General features: G+C 43.9%; 1 protein-coding gene and 1 non-coding gene across 2 annotated transcripts; both read right to left on the bottom strand.

Moving 5' to 3' along the window:
* Positions 1-2,441: 2,441 nt before the first annotated feature.
* LOC114198376 (U6 spliceosomal RNA) lies at positions 2,442-2,547 on the bottom strand. The gene has a single exon (XR_003607091.2). It is a non-coding gene; the product is annotated as a U6 spliceosomal RNA (small nuclear RNA).
* Positions 2,548-12,270: 9,723 nt separating this feature from the next.
* Positions 12,271-26,234, bottom strand: IRS4 (insulin receptor substrate 4). The gene is given in 4 exon segments (XM_028089756.2): positions 12,271-12,381; positions 12,924-13,016; positions 13,018-13,073; positions 22,469-26,234. Coding segments are annotated over 4 exon segments (4,026 nt in total).
* Positions 26,235-27,468: the final 1,234 nt, after the last annotated feature.

Genomic DNA, 27,468 nt, shown 5'->3' with positions numbered 1-27,468 from the left:
GTCTTCTATTTTCTTGGTGCTCTTATGCCCAGTTGTTCTATCCATTATTGAAATTAGGGTATTCAAGTATCCAAATATTATTGTTAGATTGTCTATTCATCAATTCTGTCAGATTTTGCTTCATGTATTTTGGGACTCTGTTGTGATATATATATATATATATACATATATATATGTATATATATATATCCATATACTCTTATACAATGTCTTTCTATTCTTATAAAATGTCTTTGTCTCTAGTAACAACTTTTGTCTTAAAAGTTTATTTTGTTTGTTATTAGTATAGCCAGTGCATCTCTCTTTTTGTTACTCATTACATGGTATATTTTTTTCTATCCCTTGACTTTCAATCTATTTGTGTCTTTGAATTTAAAGTGTGTCTCTTGTGGAAAACACAAAGATAGACCATGATTTTTATATCCATTCTGCCAATCTCTTCCTTTTGGTTGTATTGTTTAATCTATTCACATTTTTTTTGAGAGGGAGAGAGTGGGGGAAGGGGCAGAGAGAGAAGGAGAAAGAGAATCCCAAGCAGGCTCCATGACCAGCATGGAACCTGATGTGGGGCTGGATCTCATGGCCCTGAGATCATGACCTGAACCAAAATCGAGAGTTGGATTCTTAACCAACTGAGCCACCCAGGTGCCCCTTAATTCCATTCACATTTAATGTAATTACTGATAATGTAGGACTTGTGACTGCTATGTTGCTCCTTGTTTTTTACATCCTATGTCTTTTTTGTTCCTACATTTCTCCGTAACTTCCTTCTTTTGTGTTAAAAAGCATTTTCATTCCCTTGTCATTTTTTAAATTCCATTTATTTGGAATTATTTTCTTCTTGTTTGCCGTGTGGATTACAATTCACATCTTAAATGATAACAATCCAGTTCAGATAAATGGCAACTCAATTTCAAGAGTATACAAAAAGTTTGCTTCCATATAACTTCATTATCTGTCCCTCTTTGTGCTTTTATTATAATACATATTACATCTTTATACTTTGCATGCTCATCAACACAGATTTATAATTATTGCTTTATGCAACTGTCCTTTAAATTAGGAGAAAAAAGAGTTACAAAAAATATACATATATACTCTTTTTTTATAGATTTTTAAATTTATTTATTTATCAGAATGAGAGACAGAGAGAGAAAGAAAGCACCAGCAGGGGGAGCGGCAGGCAGAGGGAGAAGCAGGCTCCCTGCTGAACAAGAAGCCTGATGCTGGACTTGATCCCAGGACCCTGGGATCATGACTTGAGCAAAAAGCAGACGCTTAACATGGACTGAGCCACCTAAGCATCCCCTCTTTTTGGTATTTACCTATTCAGTTACCTGTACTAGTATTATTTATTTTTTCATGTGGATTTGAGTTACAGTCTAGTGCCCTTTCATTTCAGCTGAAAGTATACCTTTTAGTATTTCTTATTTATATTTATGTATAAATATAAATATATATATATTTTAGATTTTTATTTATTTATTTAACAGAGATAGCACGAGTAGGCAGAGCGGCAGGCAGAGAGAGAGGGAGAAGCAGGCTCTCCACCGAGCAGGGAGCCCAACGTGGGGCTCGACCAGGACCCTGGGATCATGACCTGAGCTGAAGGCAGACGCTTAATCTACTGAGCCACCCAGGCGCCCCAATATATATATATATATTATATAAAATATTTTATATATATATTTCTTCTATTTCCATATGGTGAATTTTCTCAGTTATTGTTGATCTGGTGATGTCTTACTTTCTCATTCATTTTTGAAGGATAGCTCTATGACAATAGGATACTTTGTTGATAGTTTTTTTTTCTCTTAGAACTTTGAATATATTGTCCCAATAATTCTAGCCTCCTTGGTTTCTGATGAGAAATTGCCTAGTAATATTATGAAGGATCCCTTGTACATGATGAATTGCTTCTGCCTTGCTGCTTTGAAGATGCTATCATTGTCTGACTTTTGACAATTTGATTCTAATGTAATCTTGGTGAGATTTTCTTTGAGCTCTTTCTATTTGGAGTGCATTGAACTCTTTGGATGTGCAGATTAATGTATTTCATCAAATTTTGGTAGCTTTTGGTTACCATTTCTTCAAATATTCTTTCTGCCCTTTTGTCTCTCGCTTCTCCCTCTGGGACTCCTGTTATTATGGATATTGGTTCACTTGATGGTGCTCCATAGTTCTCAGATCGTTCTGTTCCTTTTTCTTTACTCTTTTTTCTTTCTATTCCTCAGACTGGATAATCTCATTTGACCAATCTTCAAGTGTGCTGCTTCTTTCTTCTGCCAGTTCACATGTATTGTTGAGCCCCACTAGTGAATTTTTCATTTCAGTTTTTGTACTTTTCAACTCCAGAATTTCTTATTGGTTCTTCTTTTTATTTTTTAAGTACTTGTTTACTTTTTTCTTCTTTTTTTTCTAATTTTTATTTAAATTCCAGTAAAAATATGGACTGCTTAATGAATTTGCGTGTCATCCTTGCACGGGGCCATGCTAATCTTCTCTGTATCGTTCCAATTTTGGTATATGTGCTGCCAAGGTGAACGCACTTATTGGTTCTTTTTAAATAATTTCTATCTCTGTATTAACATTCACTATTTAGTGAGGCATCATTCTCATATTCTCATCGTTTCCTTTACTTTTGGGAAAACTGAAATTGCTGATTTAAAGTGATTGTCTAGTTAAGTCCGAAGTCAAGGCTTCCTCTAGGAATTGTTTCTGTTGACTACTTCTTTTCCTGTATATGGGTTATACTCTTTTGCTTTTTTACATGTCTCAAAATTTTTTTCTTGAAAATTGGAAATTTAAAATAATAACGTGAGGACTTTGCATATCAAATGCCCCCCAAAAGTTTTGTTGGTGTAGCTATTTGTCGTTGCTTGTTTGTTTGTTTAATGATGTTTCTGTACTAATTCTGTCAAAATTTGTATTTTTTTGTCATGTGTAGCCACTAAAGTCTCTGCTTCACTTAGATTAGTGTCCAGATAATTACTTTACAGAAATTTCCTTAAATGCCTGGAACCAGTAAATCTCCCAGCCATTGCCAAGTGGCTCTGTGAGCTCCTTGGGGCACAGCTTCAACTCTCAGCCAGGCAGTTCACAACCCTCTTTAAGCCTTCTCCTCCTGCTGGTATAGAATCCTACAGGTTAGGCAGTGGTGAGACCTTTGTCTTTTCAGGTCTCTCATGAGCATGTGCACAGCCCTGGGCATGCTCCCATCACTACCTGTTCTGTTTCTTCTAGGTTCACAGAAACATTTCAGAGCCTTTCAAAGCCTCCTATGGACATCACATCTTCCAGATTTTCCTTTTAAGATTTTTTAGTAAGCTTATTGTTTATCTCAACTGTTATCTACAGTCTGAGGCAGTTGCCATATTAAACAACTAATACTGTTTGATTTTCACAAATGCCCCCAGGGAAAAGTTCATTGGCACTGGCACACCTCTGTGTTAGGTCAAATATAGACAAGCTTTGTGAGTGCGTTCATCCTGGGAACCATCAAACTGGTCAGTAATGGCAGTCATTTGGGAATGAGGCTTTGAAGGAGCTCCTACCCTTTTCTGCACACTCCAGTGGCTGCCAAGTGGCTGGATTTCACAATGATTGAGGGCTATTAGTATTCCAGGCTACCACATAGCTGAGCATAGGGAGATGGGAATAGGGCAAGTGAAAAAACCACAAAGGTCAGTGTTCTTACCAAGATTCAACTGGTTTTTGTGGGTTTTGTTTTGTTTTGTTTTTTTGAGTAAACAGTTCCTGGATTGCTGCAAATCTTTGGTTAACTTTCAGAGTTCTAAAAAAGTTGATTCTGACAATTTTTGTCAGTCTACTCCTTGGTTTTATTGGGGAAACAAATTTCAGAGGTCCTTATATTCCCACTGATGTTCTCAAGCATCCTTTAAAGACGTTTACATAATAAGAACAATAGTTTATAAATTTACCCATAGAGGTTCCATTTTCAGTCACTTCATTCTTTTGTGTAGATCTCTATTTCCATCTTGTTTAATTTTCCAAGCATTAGAAACTCTTGTTTCTCTTCAGATCGCATAAATCTTTCGCCTTTTACTTCCTTTCTTTAAAGAGTAGTCCACTGGTGCCACATTCTTTCAGCTGTTATGTATCTGAAAAAGTCTTTATTTCACCATGGATTTTGAAAGCTCTTTTCACTGGGTATAGAATTATAGGTAGACTTTTTAAAAAATCCTATCAGAACCTTAGAGATGTTGCTCTGGTGGCTTCTCACTTGCGTAATTTCTAATGAGAAAGCTGCTATCATCTTTATCTTTGTTCCTCTGCACATAATGTGATCACGGTGTGTTTTGGTGTAATTCTTCGTGTTTCTTGTGTTTTGTTTTTATTAAGCATCTTAGACCCGTGAATTTATAGTTTTCATCAAATTTGGAAAAAAAATTTGTCCCTTATTACTGAAAATATTTTTCTGGTCTCCCACCTCCCCCTCCTCCTGCATGGACTTCAGTCACGTATACTAGCATATTTGAAATTGTCCCACAGTTCACTAATGCCCTGGTCATTTTTGTTACTTCTCTTTTTTCTTTGTTTTATGTTGAATTAATTTTATTGCTATGACTTCAAGTTGAACAATCTTTTCTTCTACAATATCTTATTTGCCACTCATCCCATCTAGTATATTTTTTCATCTCCAAAATTATAGTTTTCATCTTTAGCAATTCCATTTGTGTCATTTATATATCTTCCCTTTCTCTAATAAACTTTTTAATATATGTTATAAAAACTGTTTAATGGCCATGTCTACTAGTTCTATCATCTGTGTCATTTCTGGATAGGTTCCCATTAATTTTACTCTTCATTATGGGTTCTATTTATGTTTTGTGTTTTTGCATGCCCACTAATTTTTTTATTTGGTGCCAGACATCGTGATCATATTTTGTTGAATGTTGGATATTTTGTTATCTTATAAATATTCTTTAGGTTTTTTTTTCCTGGAACACAGTTAAATTATTCAAAAGCTGTTCCTTTCAGATCTTATTTGTAAGATTCCCTAGGTAAGTCTGGAGCATTACTCAGTTTAGGGCTAATTTTCCCCAATACTGAGGCAAGACCTTTCTGAGTATTCTATCCAATATCCCATAAATCTTGAGGTTTTCCATTCTGGTTGATAGGAACATGTCCTACTTCTAAGCCTGTGTGAGTACCAAGCACTGTTACCGCTAATCCTTTCAGGTGGTTCTTCCTATGGCCTCAAATAATTTCCTCCCATCCCTGGTGTGATCAGTATTCTGCTGAATACTCAAGGAGGACCCTCTACACACCTCTGGAGTTCTCTGTGAAGATCTTTCCTCTATGGGATTGTATCTCATGAATTCTAGCCATCTTGACCTCCTTGTGCTTAGAAGTCCATCTCTTTAATTCAAGGGGTTGGCTTAGATTTCCCACCCCTGCACCATGGTCTGAAATTGCTCTCAAAGTAGTAAGACAGGGCAATTGTAGGGCTTACCAAGTTTGTTTCTCACCTCTGAGGGATCACTGATCTTTATTAGTTGATGTCTGGTATCTTGAAAATCCTTGTTTCATATTTTGAAGGATTTTTATTTTGTGTTTTTTCAGGTGGGAGAATAAATATGGTCTGTCTTGGCCAGAAGTCGAAGTCTTCTATCTCATTACTTACAATGATTTGGTGCCAGCTCAGAGTATAAATTCATTACAGTAACACATCAAAATCAGTCTAGAGGATTTTGTTTACTATGTGGTACATAGGGCTTTCAGTGTAGGGTCATCTAGTATGCCTTTTGTAATATGACTATTTGTATTAGGAGAGGCTGATCTTTTGTCTCAGTTGTGATTTAGCAATTGGAGTTTCAGATAAGATTTTTTCTCGCTAATTCTGGCAAGATAAAGTTTTACTTTATCATAAGTGGGGAAAGTAGAAAATTGGCTTAAGTTTCTGAATCCACAAATTGAAATATTATGAGCACCTTTGGTGTAATGAGAATTTCTTGGTGGAGCTGGACAGGGAGGGAGAAGAGAAGATTCTCTTTTCAAAACTGATGTGGCAAACTCTCATTTTCCATGGAGTATCATGGGTCATAAACTCTAGACTAGAAAGAAATATTTCCAATCATTTTATCCTATCCTCCTGCCAGACTTCTTATCGGGACTTTAATAGATGGGAAGGGTAATTAAAATAATTTCTCCAAGGGAGACAAGTGGGTGAATAGATAAATAGTTGGAAGGGTGGTAGGGCTTGGTCTACACCATGTATAAGATCCCTTGTAGTTCTAAACCCAATTCCAGAATGTCAACTCTATACCAACCAAGAGTCAACTATAGTTTTCTAAGGTGCTAAGGAACCAGATTAGAACCCTTGACAACTCCAATGTTGACCAAGTATCGTTGTCACACCCCCACAAAAAGACATAGTAGTCTTGCAAAAGAGATTTTTTGCAGTATCGACATCTTACATGGGTTATATCTACTGTGTAATTAATGTGATATATTTAACTATAATTCTAAGCACTGTCTAAGCACCACCTTCCTAGAATCAGCAGAATCGTAACTAACATAAAGAAGAAAAAAAATAGAATAAGAAAGCAAGGTCAGACAGATGGTTCCTAAACTGCTTCTAAGAAAGTTAAAAGAAACAGTAACAAAAATATGAGCACGAATATAGGCCTACATGTATTCAATTCCCTGAAAATGATGCAGAAAGTGCAAAAATGTTGAAAAGATTCTTGGAGTTACAAAATGAACTCTAAGTCTCACATTTTTCTGTAGACATTTAAGAATCCACTTTCCATTTCAATATTTCTTTGCTCCTTTTGTTATTGAAATGCTAATTCAGATGATTGCCATACAGAAGACACTGTAATAGATATTCTGAGATTGAAAAAATGAAGGAGGGGATTGCTTCTAGTTCAGTTCTATGGACCCAAATGTTTAATATTAAATTAAACCAGTGATCTCCTCTTAGGTTCTCGGGACTTTATTCTAAATAAGTTTCCTCCATTTATATAGTACACCACTGATGTTACTGACAAATTCCAATGTAACATGCAACAGTGGTTCCTAATTGCTTTAGCATTTATCATGCACAAGAGACAGGAGGAAAGTTGTCTCATTTTGTACAGCTCCGTTGCATTTCTTATCTCTGAAGTACACTTAAGCAGCAAACTGGGACTTAAGGTAGCTGCCTGAAAACCAGCACCCATTAACATGCATGTCTTGGAGGGAAAATGAATTGGTTTTTCTCAAACAGAATACAGTTCAACCTCGTTCTGTGCATTGATTTTGCATAATTTCTCTTTTGCACATTTTATAAATTAGGGGTCCTGATCTGGCTTACCCACACAAATTCTCATACTCACATTTTCCAGGTTCTGCCTTTGGGCAGTTTTGTTTTCAAAACATTAAGAAAAGCATTTAGGTGCATTTCCAAGATGCCTTTTGGGTTCAATTAGCACCTAGTAATATTTTTCTAAACAGTCACTGGAGGTGCTTAACTAGTGTGTACTAGTGCATGTTTTACCTGATAAGTTTTCTGAATAGATTTTATGCTTTAAAGAAACAGTACCACTTCACATCCTATAGTGAGCATGTGGTTAATATGTAGGAGACCAGGGGAGTGGAGCCGCTGAAGTTCTGTAGATCTTTCCAGCTAATGAGTTCGGCTGACTGTTGAAACAGCCACACTGGCTATGACTACTCTTCCAGGAGTTCAAGTCCCATTAAGATGTGAATCACCTATGAGGAATCCTTAATCTCGGGAAACAGAGGGTTGCTGGAGTGGTGGGGGGGTGGGAGGGATGGGGTGGCTGGGTGATGGACATTGGGAAGGGTATGTGCTTTGGTGAGCACTGTGAATTGTGCAAGACTGTTGAATTGCAGACCTGTACCCCTGAAACAAATAATACATTATATGTTAAAAAAAAAAAGAAGAAGAAAAAGAAGATAGCAGGATAGGAAGAATGAAGGGGGGGAAATCGGAGGGGGAGACGAACCATGAGAGACTATGGACTCTGAGAAACAAACTCAGGGTTCTAGAGGGGAAGGGGGGGATGGGTTAGCCTGGTGATGGGTATTAAAGAGGGCACGTATTGAATGGAGCACTGGGTGTTATACGCAAACAATGAATCATGGAACACTACATCAAAAACTAATGATGTAAGGTATGGTGATTAACATAACACAATAAAAAAAAAAAGATGTGAACCACCAAATGAGTACACAGAGATCGTGTAGTCTTGGTAAGCACAGATGTGCCCATGTCTTTGAGGGGCTGTTTGGGACGAAGAAAATACATTTGGACTGTGTCCTGACAAATACAGATTGCCTCTCTTAAAGTGAGGACTAGGGCTAGAGTTCATATATAATCTGTGACATTAAAATGTGTGAATGAATATATATATGTGTCTGTATAAATTGGTTTTTAGGTTTATCTCATTTGAGAGAGCGTACATGTGCGCGCGCACACACACACACACATGCACACGTGTGAGTGGGGGGAGGGGCAGAGGAAGAGCATCTTCAAGCCGAGTCCCCGCTGAGCACGGAGCCTGATGATGTCCCGGGGCTCGATCTCACACCCATGAGATCATGAGCTGAGTTGAAACCAAGAGTCCGACGCTCAACCACTGAACCACTCAGGCCCCCCGATATATAAATTGTTTTTAAAGATGGTCTCTGTTGTGGACAATTTCTAATGATAAAGGCAGTCTAATTACACCCTCCCATTGTGATATTCTTTACCCACAACTAAGGTCAAGTTGCACAATGAGCTCAACTGTCTGCAAATATACAATGTAGCTTGTGGATTATGCACATAATGTGGGAACCGACTCCCTACCCTGTTCCCCATCTGATTCCACAGGTCCTTCCCCCATCACCCATTGAACCTTGGTCGAGCATTGGTCCCCAAATCTTTACTTTCACTGCCCTTCTGTGTGGCAAGGGCGATTTGGTAAGGCAACCAGTGAGAGAGGCAATTATTTTTCTAGTGTTCCTTTCAATCTTTGGTTTCTGACAAGGCCGGCAATATAATTTACTAATAAGTTCTTGATATTTGACCCATCCATCCTTCTATATTCCATCAATGCAAAACCGTTTTCTGTCTGTTCGTCGGTGAGTTTTTTATGCACTCATATTTGCCTTCCCGATGGTTAAAAATAAGCCTATTCAACCCTTGAACTACATAGATTTGAACTGTGCAGGTCCACTTACACATGGATTCTCTTAAAAAATAAATACACTACAGGACGATAAATGTATTTTCTCTTCTTCACGATTGTCATTGTCGTAATAATGTCTTTTTAAAGAATACAGTATGTAATACATATAACATACAAAGTATGTGCTAATGGACTGTTTCTGTTCTCAGTAAGGCTTCCAGTCAGCAGCAGGCTCTTAGTCGTTAGCTTTTGGGAAGTCAAAAGTTAGATGTGAATTTTAGACTGTGCAGGGGGTCGGGGCCCCTAAAGCCCTGTGCTATTCAGGGGTCAACTGTGAATGAAAAGGGAGTCAGTTAAAGGGCGAGAGTACGTGGCAAGGGAAGGAGAGGAAAGAAAACTGTAAATGATTACCTTACCCTCACTGAGTGGTCGATTCTATATATAATTCATACCTCACGGTCGACATGAAAACTCAGCTAAGCTCTACGCAAGTACTACCTCCACATTTGGAGACTCAGGAGTTAATGTATTAACATCACCGAGAAGCCTGGTGTTTCTAAGCACAGTGACTTTCACCCAAATCCTAAGTTAGCGGCTTTTTCTGAAAAAGGCAGTCAGTGCCTCCACAGAGCAGGAAAAAATATATATATTTATAATGGAGTAGGGGATGATGCTATTAAGAAAAGAGTCTCCACACATAGTAACTTCCGTGAACACATTTATTGCGAGTAGCTCTATGGAAAGGCAAGTCAGATATATATATAAACACTATACAAAGTTGCAAGGTTGTCTCCCAAAACTGCAAATGAGATGTTTACAAAGAAATGAGAGTATAAGAGTATTTACAAAGGAAGACAAAGCCAGAGCAACTCAAAGCAGATCTGTGAAGCAGAAAGAGCAAATGTAATGAACCACTGGAACTGTAACGTTTTTGTTTTTACTGACCAAGTGACTATGTCTGATACCAAATTAAATGTAGAGGTCACCAAAAAAAAAAAAAAAAAGAAAGAAAGAAAGAAAAGAAAAGAAAAAAAGAAATAATAATAATAATCGTTCCATCACTAGTTTTTCTTATCAGCAGCATAAACCGGTAGCTGGAAGGTAAGTGATATGTTGGTACACATATGCTAAAAGGATTCTTCCAGCACAATACTGAATAAATTAGTTGTGTCTGTAAACTAAGAAGTAGTGTCAGAAAGACCGCATATTTGTCAGGCCGTCCCTGTGACTCTGTGTTTGTACTGTTGTAGAGCAGGTTTCCCACCCATTTATTCAGCAAGTGTTACACCTGTGCTCTACCCTGTCGCTGGCAGCCCCTGAACCTAATATACAAATAAAGCAATAGAGCATTTTTCCCCCAAATCATCTTTGCTTTCCACAATTCTGAACGATTGTGACTTAAAACTTACTTGAAAATAAAAATAAAAACTTACTTGAAAATAAAAGACTTGAAGAAAGGCTGCCTATAGAGTGCACTGTTACCATATTGAACAAAAGCCATACTGCACTATTTGATTAGGTTGGGAAAAGAGAAAGAGTCTGAAGGAACTGACGAAACCTACTGCCCTCGCGGCCACCAGTCACCGAAGGAGTGACTGGGACCGCGGTTACATCCTCTCCCTGGCCCCATTCACAAGGGAAAAAAAGAGCCCCCTCCATCCCTTTGGTTGGTAGGCAAGGAATAAAAAAAAGACGTCAACTCGGCTCTTCGGAAAAGTTAGTTTAGCAACATGTACTATAAAGCCTGCTTGAACATAGAAGTACACGTTCAAAGACATCAAAACCGAGCGGCGAGAAACTTCAGGTGAATAGTACACGACTTCAAAGTTGCACATTAAATGCGAAGCAGTTTTTTTTTTTAACAGAGTTACACACACAGGTACACCTACAGTCACATGTACACAGAGGCGCGCACGCACACAATTATGCGCGCACACACACGCACTAGCACTCACACACTTCTACACTCACGCCCATCTGTGTATGATGAGGTTTGCCAGCCATGGCACGAGCCGCAGTGTGTGTGCCATCACGGGACAAAGCTCTAAGCAAGCTTCAAGACCTTTGTACCGATCCTCTGTGATCACCACCTGTTAGTGTCATGTTCTCAAAGGTCCAGGTTCCTAAAATCTTACTTCAGTTTCCATCAGAGGCAAGCAAAAACAGGAGGAGGAAGCTTGCTCTGATTTTTTTTTTATACATCTTATATAGGCTCATTATCCATAAGGAAAACAAGACCTTATAAGAGGTTCCTTTTGGCTTAAGTTTCAGAATACTCATTGATGCATATACACTAATTTCTTGAATATGGGAAACTGATCTCTTTATAGGAGCCCTGGGCATGGGAGGGAGAGTGTGTGTCCAGCAGAGAGCCAGAGAGAGAGGAAGAATGGGGGGGTTGGTGGGGGGGGGCGGGAGGCCCAGAGAGGCAGAGAGGGGCTTCGTGAGGAGACTTTGAATAACTTTGCTTCTTTAAAGGGGGAAAATGTAGGTTTCAAAATAAAAAAAAAATGGTTTTGGAGATGCTCAATTGATTGGCAGGCAGAACACCACAGAATTGTATATGAACAAATAATCTGTTCCTCAGTTCTGCCTTTAAAATGTTGAAAATGCTCATTCAAGATATAAGTTCAGTTGACATTTAATGTGGACAGAAGGTTGCAGTTTTGTTCATGAGCAAAAACTGCGGTAATCTGTCCTTTGGTCCTGTCTTTAAGATACTGAATATGTCCCATCAAGATATCAGTTCAGTTGACATTTAACTCCTTGGATCAAGAAATGTTTTATGTATGTACTACTCAGAAGAAAAAGATTCCAGATCATACCTACCTTCTCATAAACGTAACTTTTTTTTTTCTTTTTCTGCTCTTGTGTAAAGGATTTTCAGCTTCCAAACTAAACCTAAGTGTTATACATCGGTGAAATGGGTGTTGATTATAGCATATGTTTCCTTTCAAAGAGACTGGTGGGGAGGAGGGGGGACCAGAAAATAAAAGCAAAGTACAGTGAGAATTTCTTAATGCACAATTACTTGATCCATAAGGCAGCAGGAGGAATGATCTATGTTAGGATCATTCACCTGCCAGCATCCGTTTGTCAGCTTTTAGAAATTCAGGCTGTTTTCTATTCAGAAGCCTCTGAATTTTCTTTCTTTTAGGCAGATCTGGAGTGGACAAAGATGAAACTCCATAAGCATCACTTTTCTTCCAAAGTGTGTTTTTGTGACAATGTAATCACTCTAGAAAAAAAAAAGATGACAAAACAAAAAGTTACTTTCGGAATTAAAGTGTGAAGTCCTTTCCCACTCCCGCCACCCCTGCCCAACAACCTACCCCCCCACCCCCCCCCCACCCCCGGCTCTAAAATGAAAGGAAATCTAGTAGTTTTTGAGAGCCATACTGAGGAGACTGGCTCGGCGTGGACATGCCTAACTGGGTCAGCCACCTGTGACAAACGCTAGTGCAAGCAAGCCGGGCAAAAACTCAAGGGCAGTTCCTCCTCTTGCCCCCAGGCTGTCACCCTGACACTTCCGGTGGACAGCGATCGGCAACCGGCAACTGGCAACCTCGTTTGTGCGTGCACTGTTCTACTTCCTCCCAGTGAGTGCGGCCAGCAAGTGAGCCAGGCATTGGGTGGACAAGGAGAATTTTTGTCTTCTCCTACACGCTTGACTATGCCCTCACCAGATCATGTGGCACATAGTCAAAGGATTTGAGCACAGCCGTGGCGAGAGTCTCCAGGCTTGGTCACTGAATTTCTTCTAATAGAGCAACGTCATACCTGTAAAGGAGATTTGGTTGACATCCTCATCTGTCTAATAAAAGGCAGCTCTGGCATTACTCTCTTGGCCTTCTGCTTATTGAGAGGGTGCGTAAATGGGGAGTGGGACAACAGGAAGGGGGGGTCTGGTACACTGGAGAAGGCACTGGGCTGGAGAGGGGATGGATGGGGATAAATGGTTAGTAAATGGATTATGGGATGCTAGTGTTCCTTTAAGATCTTCCCACCAAAGTACCACGTTTCATTACAACCAATCTCAAAGAATCCATGGAAAGCCTCACCTGAGTAGGCTTCAAGTACAAGAGGTTGTATTAAAGCAGTATACATTATAACAGTTTATTCTTTCCGTGGAGGTTTGAACAATGTAACAAACTTGCAGGTGGATGAAGCATCAAATGTCTCCATCATCCCCTTCCACCTACTTGCGGCTATTAGTCATAACTCATTATATAGGGCTGTTCCTCCACATTAAAAGGTGTTTTTTTTTTTTAACCCCCTAGATTAGTAAAGATACTAAGTTTTCCTGTCAGCAGTGGGTTTAGGAAATTTTAGGTTCTGTGGATCTATCAAGTTTACACAGGATGAAAGGCGTCCGTGAGAGCTCACCATGAGAGAGCATAGGAGCAATGCAATTATCTGCTGCAAAATGAGCATCACTGACTTTTGCACAAACTCTCAGCTACTTTTGACAGAAATTTAAGGTTAGAAAGGCATCATGCCTGATTTCGTGTGCTACTTTGTTTTAATATAAAAACATGTTTTAATATAAAGTACACTGCATGTACTTTAAAAGGGACTTCTAACTAACCTATATGATACACCACATTTTGTATCTTTTCTAGAAACATACAAATTAAGCCTCTTATGACAACCACATCAACAATTATACTGAGCCCGAAATTAGGGGCATTTGTCACCACTTGAGTTGTTTCACTTTCTTCTTTACTCTTGTTTAAATGAGACTCTACTAAAAAATTGATTCATATTTCAATTGCTTTCCGATAACACCTAAGCCAACACTAACTGAATGTTTGGTAACATACTAAAACCTAGAAAATAATGGTGTGACTTCAAGTTTACATTACAAAATATATTTGTCAACTCCTGATTAACTACACTAGTAGAAATGAATAATGCTATCCAAAACAAGATAATCCCAAAATAATTTAATTTGCTTTTGAAATGCACTATGGGAACTGGAGCCACAGATTTACCTTTGTAATCCCGTTTTACTTAGGCCAATATTGAAATGAGTTTACATTCCCTGAGCACATTCCAAAGAAGAGCAGAAAGCAGGAACTCGGAAGCTTGCCGGGAGGCAAAGGAAAGCACTTCAGGATTAAAACTCCACCAGAAACACTCTGCGAAATGAGTATCAAAAGGCTGATAATCACATCTGAGTTCCGTCTCTTGTTCATTTTTTTGGGGGGGGGGGGTCTCGTTCATTTTGAGGTCATTTCACCACCAGAAAGGTAAACGGTGATGTTCTGAATACTGTGGCATGTTTTCATTGTGTTATTGCCACTAGATACTGACAGGTTACAAATGATGACCTTATTGGATACTCTTACTTTCTGATTAATCAGAGACCTTTTTAAGGACGAGTTAGTTTCACCCTTTTAATGGGAGGTGTATTCTTCAAGCAATTTTTCTCTATAAGGGAGAAAAACTCATTGGACTCCGATGGGTCAACACATTTTCCGACTCCTGCCCCCCAAAACCTGGCAAGTATTATTTTGTTCTCAAAAACAAATGAAGTAAACTTTTCTGTTTCAATTTGTATAATGCTATAAACCTGAACATTAATCTTTAATACACTAATAAAGCACACATGACTTCAATATCCCTGGAAATTTGTAGGGCAAGCCAAGAAAGCCGTTCCTCCAGGGCATTCCAGACCTCTTTATATGAATCATAAACATGCTTCTATTACAGTTTGAAGTCCAAAGCAGCAATGGTTCCCTTGCCCAGAGAGAGTCAAAACTATAACAATATATCCAGTTATTCTTTCTCTTCCCACTCTCCTCCCATCTCACTGCCTTAGTTATCTTTTCAACTCCAATTTGCCCAGAACTCAAAAAACTACTTCTCTAGTTCTTCCCAACATTCCTCATTCCACTTATTCGTCAACACGCTCTCCCTGCAATCAACTGGTGATCACACAAACAGGGGCAACCAAGCAAAGTGTCAAAGGCAAACAAATGAAAGGAAAGGAAGAGAAATGGAAGCAGAGACCCCAAAGATGAATGTACAATAACACAATTATATTATTTAGCTTGGTGTTGCCTCTGGCTCATATATAGTTCTCTCTCTGTCTCTCTCTCTCTTTTTCCCAATAAGAACAGATCATCACACCTTTCTGTGTCCTGTGAACATACAGGAGGGTGATTCTCTAGGAACTGATAAAAAATCAAAATGCTGTCCCCCAAAGGTGAAAACTGGCACTAACTGCTGTTAATCTTTACAACACCAATCATACCAGACTATTGTCTCCTTCTTAGGCCAGAAGAGCAAATGCTTCTCCCCATGGGGGTAACGGGTTTGTTACAGAATAGTCAAAAGGATCTCTAAGGGAAATTGATGACACTTGTAAACCTCCATCTCCTCAAAGGACAGTTTCAATCGTGGGACACCTGCCCTTCACTAGCAGGCCCTGGACCACGTAGGCATGTTCATTCCAGCCTTGATTATCTGGATACAAACTATTTGGGGATTTTTATCCCGGGTCAGCTTCTCCACTACCTCCCAACACACACTTGGGCCACTTCACTCTGCTGCCTAGTTACTGTGGACTTAAAGAATGCAAGTTACTAGAATTCTCATATAGGCGGTCTCCAATTTACAAAAGAGGCATATACCAAGGCTCATTGTTTAGTTGAAACTCAGAATAAATTATCCCGCAGAAGCAATGTTGCAAATAAATGGTGGATAGGTTCGTAGGCTCATCTAACACATGCCTATATTAACCTATGCAGTTCTTGAGCGAACAGAGGAGCTACTTGGACGATACCCAACCATCACTTACAACCTCATGTCTGTGGGAGGATGTGTTTGCTTCAATTTAAGACTCTGGGGAAGTATCTTTTTGACCCATGGCAAGAGGAAGAGTGTCCCCCTAAACCCAGTGGCTGGCATAAGTGGGGAGTGGGTGGGCTCTGAGGGGGAGGACAGTGTTGGTATGCCTTGTAGTCTGGAGGCACAACTAGGCAAAGGCAGGAGTTAACCATCATGTGTATTGGTCAGACTTTCTAGGGCGCCCGTGGGCACACATGCGAATGACTTTCAAGATAGACTTCATTGATATTCTCTCTAAGGTTCAGGCCTACAAGGAGAAAATTAGTGATTATAGAAAGGCAAATTATATAAATTGTGAAAACTAGCTAAAGTGATGACCATTTCGGGAGGGAATTGGATATTCAGTAAATCCAGAAGGTCTGGCTAGCATCAGGCATATTGTGGTCAATCCAACCATGAAAATAGCTTTAAGCACTGGCCCAGCTGCCTCTGTGTCAACAAGTGAGGGTGGGGCAGGCAGTGCCGCCCGGGACCTGCAAAACAAGGACCCCTTCAAGGAAGGTTGTTCCTGCAAGCTAAGTCCCAACAGGCTGTGGGGTCAGAAGAAGCGACATCTGGTGGGGGAGGGGGGGTGAGTCCTCCATGGGCCCCACACGACTCCCAGAGCGGTCCTCACCCTTTCAGCCAGAGAGAGGCCAGGACAGGATATGGTTTCCCCAAATCAGGGACACACATTTGGCAAAAGGCACGTGAGGGCAAGACTCACATAGTACAACCGGTGCAACCCTAGCCCATAAGAAAGGGATGTCATGAAGCTAGTGAGGAAGAGTAACTTTCTCATTTCACTAAATAACTATGTAAGTACATATTTTCCCATTAACTCTAAAAGGAATCAACCAGAAAATTAGAAGGGACCCTCTTGAGACGCCCGGGTGGCTCAGTTGGTTTTGCGTCTGCCTTTGGCTCAGGTCATGATCCCGGGGTCCTGGGATGGGCTCCCTGCTCAGCGGGGAGTCTGCTTTTCCCTCTGTCCCTCCCCCTCCCCCTGCTCCTGCGTGCGCTCTCTCTCTCAAATAAAATCTTTTAAAAAAAGAAATGATAAGGTACCCTCGAAAAGAATGTGAACCTGTAATAGGATAGATGTCTACATTTGAAAAAGTCTATTTTTCCAGCGTTCAGCCCACATTTCCAGAAGAAGATTCTTTTTTTCCAAAAGGAGATGGAAATGTGGGACCTGTAGCTGTATGACCAATAACCAAGGCAGAATCGCTACAGCCTATATTTTAAGTTCATATGGCAAGCACAGTATCTTGGCAATGTTATCAATAGCTTTAAAATTAGCAAGCTGATAGTCGTGGTAAAAACTGAATGTGTTGCAATGTATTCATTTCATTATTATAAAAGGATGCGTTTTTAATCTCTCATTTCTCACTCAGGACCAAGCAATGTTTTCCAGTGAATGATCCTAACCATCTAAGAGCCTGGCAGCACCTCTTAGACAAAACATACTGCAGGCTTTAATTAAGCATTTTACAAAAGCTATTTTCCAATAGTGCCAATAAAACGTCTGGGCTATTTTTACATAGTCTTAAAGCATTAAAAAAAAGGTGCTAAAGAAAGTGAATTTAATTTTAAACAAGGATTTTTATGTCCCGAGGATTTCATTTTCAAGGCTTCTAAAATCTATTTGCCTGACTGCCAAAAGCCAGTTTGCTTTTTAAACAAGTGAAGAGCGTCTATTTCTATCACCCTTTGGCTTCCACCTGTCTCACTTTATCCTGTTGTGCCCACTGTGATGGTTTAGATTAGAACATCAGATTTGATACATATGGAAACATGAAATTAAGAGACTTTTGGCTATAACTGGCAAATGCCAATGGATTATTAGGAAAACCAAAGCTATCTGACTTCAGTTAAGGAAATGACCATTAATGGCAGTTTAGGGAAGGCACCCCCATCTCACTTTCCGTTCCTTTCAAGTGTTTCCCTGGGACCTAAATAGCTACACACACTATTTGTGTTGAGGAGGTAAAGATTAGCAAACTCCTCCCCAAACCAGATTTAAAACATTCAATTCCAGTACAGGTCAAATTCTTTTATTCTGGGAGCCATGGCAAACAGTTTAACGCGATGAAAATTACCCACGCTCTGGCAGATGGTTCACAGCTGTAACACCCTGAATGAATTACTTTCCCCCCCCATTGCTACTATTAAATTCAAGAAAACTTGTAATTTTTTCCCAACCCTTGCCTATATAATAATCTTTCATCAATAGGAAAATGACAGATTGAACATCCGATGAGAGGGCGATGTGATGGGCTGGGTGGAGTGCTGGACTTGAGATCAGATGTACGGGTTTGATTTTCAGCTCTGTCACTTACCTCTTTGGCCATGGGAAAGTTCTTAACAGCAGGCTTCAGTTCCAGGACCTACTGTCCCCCAGCAAAATAATGAATGTGAATGTGTTTTGCAGATTACAAAGCAGTATGCAACTGTTAAACATTCCCTCAAGCAACAAGTTGACAATTCAACAACAGTGCTATTCAAATCACACACAGTTATCAAGTTCTTCCTGTACTGGTTACTCTCACCTATTCCAACATGAAGATTTTTGTGTCATTCTAAAGAAGTCTGAGTTTGTTACCCCAAACAGCTGTCTTCCAATGACTCTAGAGTATTTGGGTTCATTTTTGGTGATCTGGGAGAGGACAGGAAAGCAAGAGATCTTGTTTGCGTTTTTATGCACGTGTGATATTTGGCTGTGCTCAGTTAAAGTCCTAGTCCTTGTTTAAAGATGGTTTGCTAGTGGCCGAAATTTTTGCCCTGGAGGCATCACTCTTAGGATGAATGCAAACGCATAGTGACTGCCAACGACCTTAGTTAACTTTAATTGAGTGAAGTCCTCTTTAAGTGTTAAAGGTCACCTACCTCTACTCCAAAGAACTGCCCATTTTTTTTTCCAGGGGGTGGGGCTAAATGTTGCCTAAAATAAGCGACCCGTCAATGGTGATGGAAAAAATCTCTGCTATATGGAGATTTTATTCTAGTAATTTATAACAAATAAGTCCAATACAACAAAAGCAATTTGCTCTCAGCACCTGTAATTTATAGCAAGAGGATTTGGCAGTCGCATACTGAAAAGCAGCTTACACCTCCTTCATGTTAATAACAGTGTCAAACTTGTCCAAAGTTAGCTACTATGGATTTTTTGTTTTGTTTCTTTTGTTTTTTTTGTTTTTGTTTTTTGTTTTTTTTTTTTTTTTTGCTTTCTAATACCAAGTGCTATCACAACATGACTGGTTTTGGCTGATCAATTCTCTCACCCCTTCTGGAGCTGCCCTTATCCTCCTATCTCTGGAATGGAAAAATCTGAATTTTTCACCTTAAGTCCCTTTAAACTATGAATTCTACCTCAGACCCAGCAGGAGAAGAGGCAAAAATGCATACATGAGTCAAGAATCAGACTAAACCAAGTAAGAAACTACATTCTCCTCCTAAATGATACTGCTTACAGCCCATGTGTTTAAAATGTGAAGACTCTGCCCCTTAAAAATTATGTAATGTGTTAAAAAAAAGTCAAGTCCAGGTTATATTTCTGGGTGTTTCCAATTGTCTTGAACAAATGGCTTTAAAGTACTTAATTACGTGCAATGTAACTGTAGGTAAATGAGATTATGTATTAATTTTGTGTTATATGAACAAAGTACTTTAGAATCACACTTCATGTTACTTGTTATAGGCAGATCCCAACTATAAAGACCCCCAACCCTGAACAACCACGTAAACCATTTTAAATGAAAGTAAAGACGAACTGAAAAGTGGGATTTGGGGACAGAGAACTTTGTGCTTCTACACGTAATAGTAACAGTAACAGCAATGACAACAGTGATGTTTATATAATAATTCTTGTGCACCACTTACTACGTGCCAGGCACTGTCCTAAGCGCTTGCCATAAATTAAAATTACCCTTTGAGATACATAACTCCCGATAAAGACTATGCCTTTGCTCCTTTGTGAAAGCATATTTTTTCTCTTCTAACATGACATATATATGCTAAATATATACACAGATATTTAATGTGGATACGAAGAGAGATGCAATGGGTGATAATTATTCTATAGCTTTATAGTAAAAAAAAAAAAAAAACCAAAAACCTATCAGAATTATCTGCCCTGTTCTTAGCACTTCACAGACAACATCCTACCATATCAATTTACATTAAAATGGAAACAAATGTCATTTCCTGCAATATGTTCTTTCTATATAGCTTCCCTTTTATATCTATATCTCAGCAATTTATGTGCCTGAGTCACTCTCAGGACCAATTACTTTTGCAAGAAGCTAAATCATCAGTTTAAACTGTGGAAACTTTGCTTCGGTGTTAATCCAATCACAAAATAAAAATATATTTGTGAAGTGCTTTCAAATCCCCAAATGCTTCTACATTCATTCTCTTATTTTAACCTAAGCACCTTCCTCCCTGTCAGATGCAGCCTCCTTTCTCTAGTTACTCAATAAAGCCAGGAATTTCCTCAATGAGCAATACATTTAGACAACACCAAACCTCCCAAATAGCTACAAAGTCATCTGAAGCTATTTGTAAGTCAGCAACTCAGGCTAAAATAATGATAATTGGATCTAGATAATCCTTGGGAAGTCAAGGTTTATTGCAGGAACAAGATTTCACTAATTATAATCTTTGTTTAAACAAAGACTATGAGAAGTAGAGACAAACGTCTCGGAAAACGTGTCCTTTCCAAAGAACCACAGGCAAACAGGCAGCTTTGGCACGCATACGTCAATATCACAAATGGTAGCTTCAGCAGTTAGGTTCAAGCAGTAGCTTAAGACCAATTTTCAGATGTACTTTACAGACTAAAACAGATCTATTCCTGAAAAGCTGACTGTGAGTCAATTTCTTGAAAACATAATTACGTATTTTATACATAGCTCTAGTAGTGGTGATCCTGTGTGTGTGTGTGTGTGTGTGTGTGTGTGTGTGTGTATTGAGGGGGGTGTCAAAATTTAAAGGAGCTCTGAATTGAATCCCCTGGCAAGCCAAAGCATCCTTTTGTCGTCTTAATGATCGCTCTTTAGTGTGTCCGTGCTGCAAATATGAGTTTTTGTATGGCAAGTTTTCTAAAGCAGGGGGAGAAGAGGGGGAAGGGGGCTACACCTGCACTAAATAGGGAGCTTGTTAGGTGACTGTTGTGATCAAGTCCCCGACTTGTTCTGCCTGATCAAGCACAGTGGGCAGAGATCCAATCACAAAAGCATTCCACAAAGCAAGCAAAGCAAAAATCTTCACTAAACTGACTACTGGAATGAAAACTCCTGGGGTCCATCCCTTCCCTTCACTGGGGAAGCAGCACAGTCTTACTGACAAGGGAAGGCACGGACTATGGAGACATCATCTTCGGAAATCATTTCCTGAGAACGTCTGCAGGCGCACTGATAACAACATTGCATACCGTACACAGTAGATTTACTCCAAGTCTCCCTTTCAAGTCTGACAGCTCCCACTCTCCCTATTTCTTCCTTTGGAAAAGTAACCCTTTACAAACTACCCACTATTCCAGGGTAGGCTGTCCCCTGGGGTCAGGTCTTCCGCCTCGCCTTATTATCTTGCTTTACTGGATTCCCCAGAAGACACACCAAGTAGATGTTTTCAAAGCTTTTTAACCCTTTCAAACTATATTCATACCCATTATCAAGTTGTCACCAGTCCCTCTTTGGGGGGAGGTACATGAAGAAAACGAGGCACAGGGAAGGTGACTTGCCTGTCAATACTAGTGACAGGCAAGGAACCAGCAAGGGTTCTGGCAATGCATCCTGTGGAAAAACCAAACAAATCAACACAACAACACATTCCCGAGCCAAACACGCTCTTCTTTTAATCACCTGTTGTTTCAGATTCTGTTTTGTGCCCCCCAGACATTCAGGCTAACAATGGAGATTTAACCTTCTCGGTAAATCACAGCCAACTAGCACAACAATGACTGCTTTTGTAAAAAGTAACTTTCCCGAAGGAGAAAGGGTACCTCCCCCAGAAGTTACGGTCGATGACTACTGCTTAATATTCGGTGCTCTTCTTTAAAATTCTTGTAACCAAATACGGGTATTTGTAGCAAAGTTGCTTTTACCTGTTGATTTGAAAAGTTGATAGGATCCAATGCATGGTGTCTGTCTGCATAAGTCATTAAAGTGTCAGGGAAGGATTTGAAAGCATCTATCTATCTATCTATCTATCTATCTATCTATTCTTAAGCTTTACTCCTAAAAAGTAGAACCAGTGTTTAAATGATAATAGGGTCCCCCCCCGGATAAAGAAGTTTATGACTGGATCCAAACTTAAGTTTTTTGCAAAGATCACAAGGTATGGCACGAACACTTAAAACTGAATTCTACTCTTCGTGCTAAATAGGCACCAGTTAATGGAATGTTATCTCGCTTTTTCCTACCGCCGTAGACATCGATTCATTAAGCAATAACCATTAACTTCGGGAAATGGATTCCAAAATTACCCACCTCTGCGGGGAGAGCCGAACTTCTTGTCAGGTCTGGCAAAGTCCATTCTCACGTAGGTGTCGTCGTCTTCGTCGTCAGGCTCCTCTCGCTCCGGGGGACTCGGCACCGGGCGGCGAGGCGGTGGGAGGGGGGCGGCCGCGGCGGCCCGGTTCTCACCTCCGGCTAGGTCTGCCGACGGGTTGGGGTCTCTCGGGCTCGAGCCACCGGCAACATTTTGGGGCCCCCTGGCCGCTTCGGCGGCCGCAGCGGCGCCAGCAACAGGTTGGAACCAGCGGACGGAGGCGGAGTCAAACCGAGCGGCGGCCTCCAAGCCCCGCGCGGCTGCCCCGATGCCCGGGGCCACGGCCAGGGCCGAGGCGGCGGCTAACGCCCGACTCAAGGCTAAGGCTGGCACAGCTGCCGACGCGGCGGCGGCCGAGGCAAAGGAGGCCGAGAGGTCTCTCTCGAGGCTGTCCGTTGGGAAAGCCGAGACGGCGGCCCTGGCGGCCCCAGAGAAACTTTGCGAACGGCTTTGCGGGCGTCTTCGCTCTAGTTGCTGTTCTTCCTGCAGCAGCCTAGCTACAGGCGGTGGCTCGGAACAGCGGCTGGGGGAGAGAGAAATGTCCATACAGCACTCAGAAAACGGGTCGACCACATAGATGCGACCTGTTTCAGCATCATAGCGAATGGCACTGTCACCAAAAGGCACGGCCGGTGTCATTGCTGGATTGAAAATCACTTCAATGTAGTCGCCCTCTTCCTCATTCGCACTACCACCTGTAGCGCTGGGAGGAAGAGTCTCAAGTGGCCACCTAGCACCTTCCAGAAAGAGGGGGTTGGCACCTGGAATGGCTCTTAAAAGATTCGAGAGCCTGTGTGCTGGGTTTGGAAATGGCAGTCCGAAGTCCACATTCACATAGTTAGAAAAGGCTGTCGGTCTGGGGCCAGCAATGATGCCCCACGAACCTGGCAGTCCGTGGATAAAGGGGGCTGGTACATTGCTCGCTCTCTTGGCGAAGTCAATGTTGACGTAGTCACGAGAGCTGTCAGCTCCTCTCTGTTCACGTGTGGGCTTTTGTGATTTTGGCTTGATTTTATTCCCTTTTGTGATAAAAGAGAGGCGGTTAGGTCTCTTAGCCTTGTTCTTGGGGGGCCCATCATCTGAAGGCTTTGAGGGTGACCCCCCATCTCCACGCTTCGAGAATGACCCCTCGACTGAAGGCTTTGAAAGGGCATCTTTGGGGCCCCCGTTCGATGAGGCTTCCTTGTCTAGGCCCTTCCCGGGGAATTTTCCAGGTAACATTGGTACATACTCACTGTGGTCACTCTGTCCCAACGGGGAGCCCCGAAAAGGATTTGGCAGGGAAAAGTAGGAGCTCCAACTTTTAGAGGAAGAGCCACCCTGAGGATTTGGGGGGTTTTTTGGAATTGCACCGGCTCCAGGAGCCATAAACATATAGTCACTCTCGCTATCATTGTCCTTTGACTCCTCCTCCTTTTCAGGATCCGGCTCTTTGGGGGGACTTGGGGCAGGTGGTGGGCTCACTCTGGGAAACATCATCATGTACCCTCTTGAATCTTCAAAAGGTGACCGAGAGTGGCGCTTTTTTGAATCAGAGAAGTTTTGGGGAGCCATTGGCATGTAATCACTGGAGCTTGGGAGAGGGGCTGCCACCCCTGGCCTCATCGGCACGTACGGGTCATCCTCATCTTCGTCCAAAGCTCTGGCTCTGTGGGGACCCCGCGCTGCCCCTTCTGGGGTCTCTAAGTCTTTGACCTCCTTGGCCTCTTTGCGTTCTTTTGGGGCTCCTCTGTCAGCACAAAAATAGAGTCGGAACCTTCCCCCGGACTTCCCTTTACCACCAGTTGCTCCAGCCGGTGGGGGCGGAGGCGGTGGAGGCGGCGGCATGTGCTGCTTGCTTTGAGTTAATTTGCCAAAGTAGGACCTTTTCTTCAGAGATTTTCCGCGCTCACCATTGCCCTCGGAGGTTTTCCCACTTCCTGAGCCTTTGCCCCCTCCAGGGTTCTTGCCCCCGCCTGAGCCCTGGCCATCTCCGGCTCCCCGCCCACCGCCTGAGCCGTGTCCGCCGCCGCGGGCTCCCTGGCCACCGCCCGAGCCGTGCCCACCTGCAGTGCCCTGGCCATCGCCGGCACGCTGGTTTCCTCCTGCCCCCTGGCCACCGCTGGAGCCCTGGCCGCCTCCTCCGGAGCCCTGCCCCCCGCCCGAGCACTGGTTTCCTCTCGAACCCTGGCTACTGGAGCCTTGGCCACTGGAGCCCTGGCCACCTCCGGAACCCCGGCCATTTCCCGAGCCCCATCTGTTCATGGGCATGTAGTCACCTCCGTTTCCTTCCTGACCCTCTGGGCCCCGAGGGCTGCCTTCTTCCCCAGAGCTGCCGGAGCCAGAAGCTCCCGGAGACAGGCAAGCTCTGTCGTTCGGGACTTCTGCGGCAGGCGGGACACACACCGGGCTGCGGGGGAGGCGGCGAAAACAGCTGCCGGGCACTGAAATCGCTCTCCGGGACCTGCGCGCTCTGGGCAGGTGCAGTCTTCCTCGCCTGGAGGGGGGCACGGGTTCGCTGGGTGTTATGCAGCGCCTGGTGAGGAGCATCTCCTCTTCCCCGTCACCGATGGCCCTGAGGTGGTAAAACTGCTCAAAGCGGGACCTTCTCAGCCAGCCGCCGGGCTCGCGCGGCAGCGTGTCCAGGTGCCTCCTAGTGGACAGCAGGGTTAACAGGTGGGCGCCGACGCTGATGCTGTAGCTGCGGCAGCGGGCTCGGTATTCGTCTGCACACAGGGCTCTCATCTTCTCCAAAAACAGCTCGTGCATGTTTTGGGCCACCACACAGTCATCGACCTGCATCCACAGCTCGCCGGGACCGATGACGGTGGACCTACCGACTTCCAAGAAGAAATACTGCTCCGAGTGCCCGCAGCGACGGATGCTCAGGAGCTGGACGACCACGCTGGCCACCTCGGTATTCAGCCTCACAAACACCACCTCCTCGTCGGTAAGACAGAGCCGGAACACGCCGCTCAGCTCTTTTCTGTGCCCCAGCCCCCTGGGTTTGACTATTACCTGCCACACATCCTTGTAGAAGGGTGGCTCCGCCGCCGCTGCAGCCCCCCGCGCGGCCGGCTCCCCATCCGGCGGCGCGCCGGGCGTGCCGCAGCGGCGGCGCTTGCTCTCGAGGATGAGGCGGCTGAGCAGCAAGTACCAGCTCTCCTGCTCCGACTCGTTCTCGGCCACCATCGCGAAGTACTCGTCCTGGGTGAAGAGGGCGATGAGGTGTCGGTACCTCGCGTCGGCTCGCTGGCTCACGGAGAAGCACTGGTACAGGGTGATCACGCGCCGCGGCGGGATGAGCGCGGGGACCGCGGCGCCGGACGCCGCCGCCGCCGCCGCAGCGGCCGCGGCGCGGACACTGTGCCGGAACTTCCTGGCGTTTTCGTAGTATTCCAGCCGAGCCGGGGCGTCGGCGGTCTCGAGTTTGAGCACGAAGTAGCGCCGGTGCCCGTGCTTCTGCTTCCGCAGGTAGCCGCGCTTGCAGACTTCGTCCCCGACGGGGAGGTCCTCCTCATCGGACTCCGAGTCTGACCGGGAGCCAGTGGCCGTGGAGAGCCACATGGCTCCCGGACAAGACGACCCGGTCCCAATGAGTGCGGTCGGGGGGCCCGAGGAAGGAAGTGGGGTGGTCGCCACCGCAGCTAGAGCCGCCGCCGTTGCCGCTGCTGCAGCTCTCAGTCTCCTTGTCGCTTGGTCGCGAGCGAAGGAGCCACTCGCCATGGTGATGCACGATGGTTTTAAGGTGAGCGAGGGGGAGGGGGGGCTCGGGGAAGGGAGGGCTGGGGGAAGAGGCCGTCTACCCCTGTCCGCCCGCCCCAGCCCCCTCCCGCCTCGGCCCCGCCCCCGCCCACTCCACTCAAAGCGCGCGGCGGCGGGCAAAACAACACGTGACCGCTGCCTCACGCGGCGGCCGCTGCGGCTCCAGCTACCAGCGCAGTGGAGGGGCGCGAGCCGCCGCCAGCCAAGGTGTGCAGGGGAGGGGGCGGCGGGCCCGAGAGGCGGGGCCGCCGCGCCCTCCCCGGCCTAGACGCTCAGTGAAGCTCCGGGCCTGTGGGCCTCGGGAGGACCGACGGGAGGAGGCGGGGCTGCCCGGCCACGCTGGTCCTACCGAGGAGTCCACGAAGGCACGAGGGGGCGGGAGGAGGAGGCGGGGAGGGGCGGAGGAGAGCGCGGCCCGCGATCCGGGTCGGGCGGGGGCGCCACATCCCGGGCTCCATTGGCTGGAGGGGGTGAGAGGTGGCGGCGGGGGCGGAGCGCAGCCCGTCCCGGGCGGTGCCGGGGTGGAGAGCTAGCACTGCCGCCGGACAGTTTGTTTGTTTATTTAGGGAGCGGGAGCCAGGTGAAACTGTTGCCAGGTTCTCATTGGACGGGAAGGGAGCCAATGGGAGTGTCTGGCAGGGAGGCAGCCTTGAATTAATTAGTTTGGGGGACAGGAGGGGAGCCGAGGGGCGAGGGGGGCGGGGCTTGGGTCCCGGAGTGGGCTCTGCCGTGTGGCTGTCGCGCACGCGGGCGGTAAACAACCCTCTGCAAGTAGCTGTTAATGGTAGTGCTAAAACTCGTGCGGATCCCTGAGCCGCGGTGACCCGGGGGCCGGCGGCGGGCGCCCTCTTTTTTCTTTTTTTTTCTCCCTGTCCCTCCTAGAAATCCTCTATTCCTGTCACAGGCGGGTCCCCTGGCTCCCGCCGCGCGCCGCGAGCTCGGCGTCTCGGGGAGAAAGTGTGGGCACCCCCTGGAAACGTGTTAACGGCCGGGGCCCTCAGACCTGCCTCCCACCGCGCTGCAGGCACTCCGAGCCCGCTCCAGCCCTGACAAAAGCCCGCGACTCTCAGGCATCCGAATCACAGCTATGCCTTTAAAATGATCACGCTCTCTAATCAGAGCGCATTTCTAGTCCACGAAACGCAGGTTGGCTAAAGATGCGGTTTCTGGCTATTTGATTAGTGATGTCTCTGAG

The sequence above is a fragment of the Eumetopias jubatus genome, unplaced genomic scaffold (genome assembly GCF_037043125.1).
Source record: "Eumetopias jubatus isolate StellerSeaLion01/CBP00866 unplaced genomic scaffold, mEumJub1_p1.0 scaffold_11, whole genome shotgun sequence".
Lineage (NCBI taxonomy): Eukaryota > Metazoa > Chordata > Mammalia > Carnivora > Otariidae > Eumetopias > Eumetopias jubatus.
Note: the sequence above shows the minus strand (reverse complement) of the source record. Positions and strands in the feature narration are given on the sequence as shown.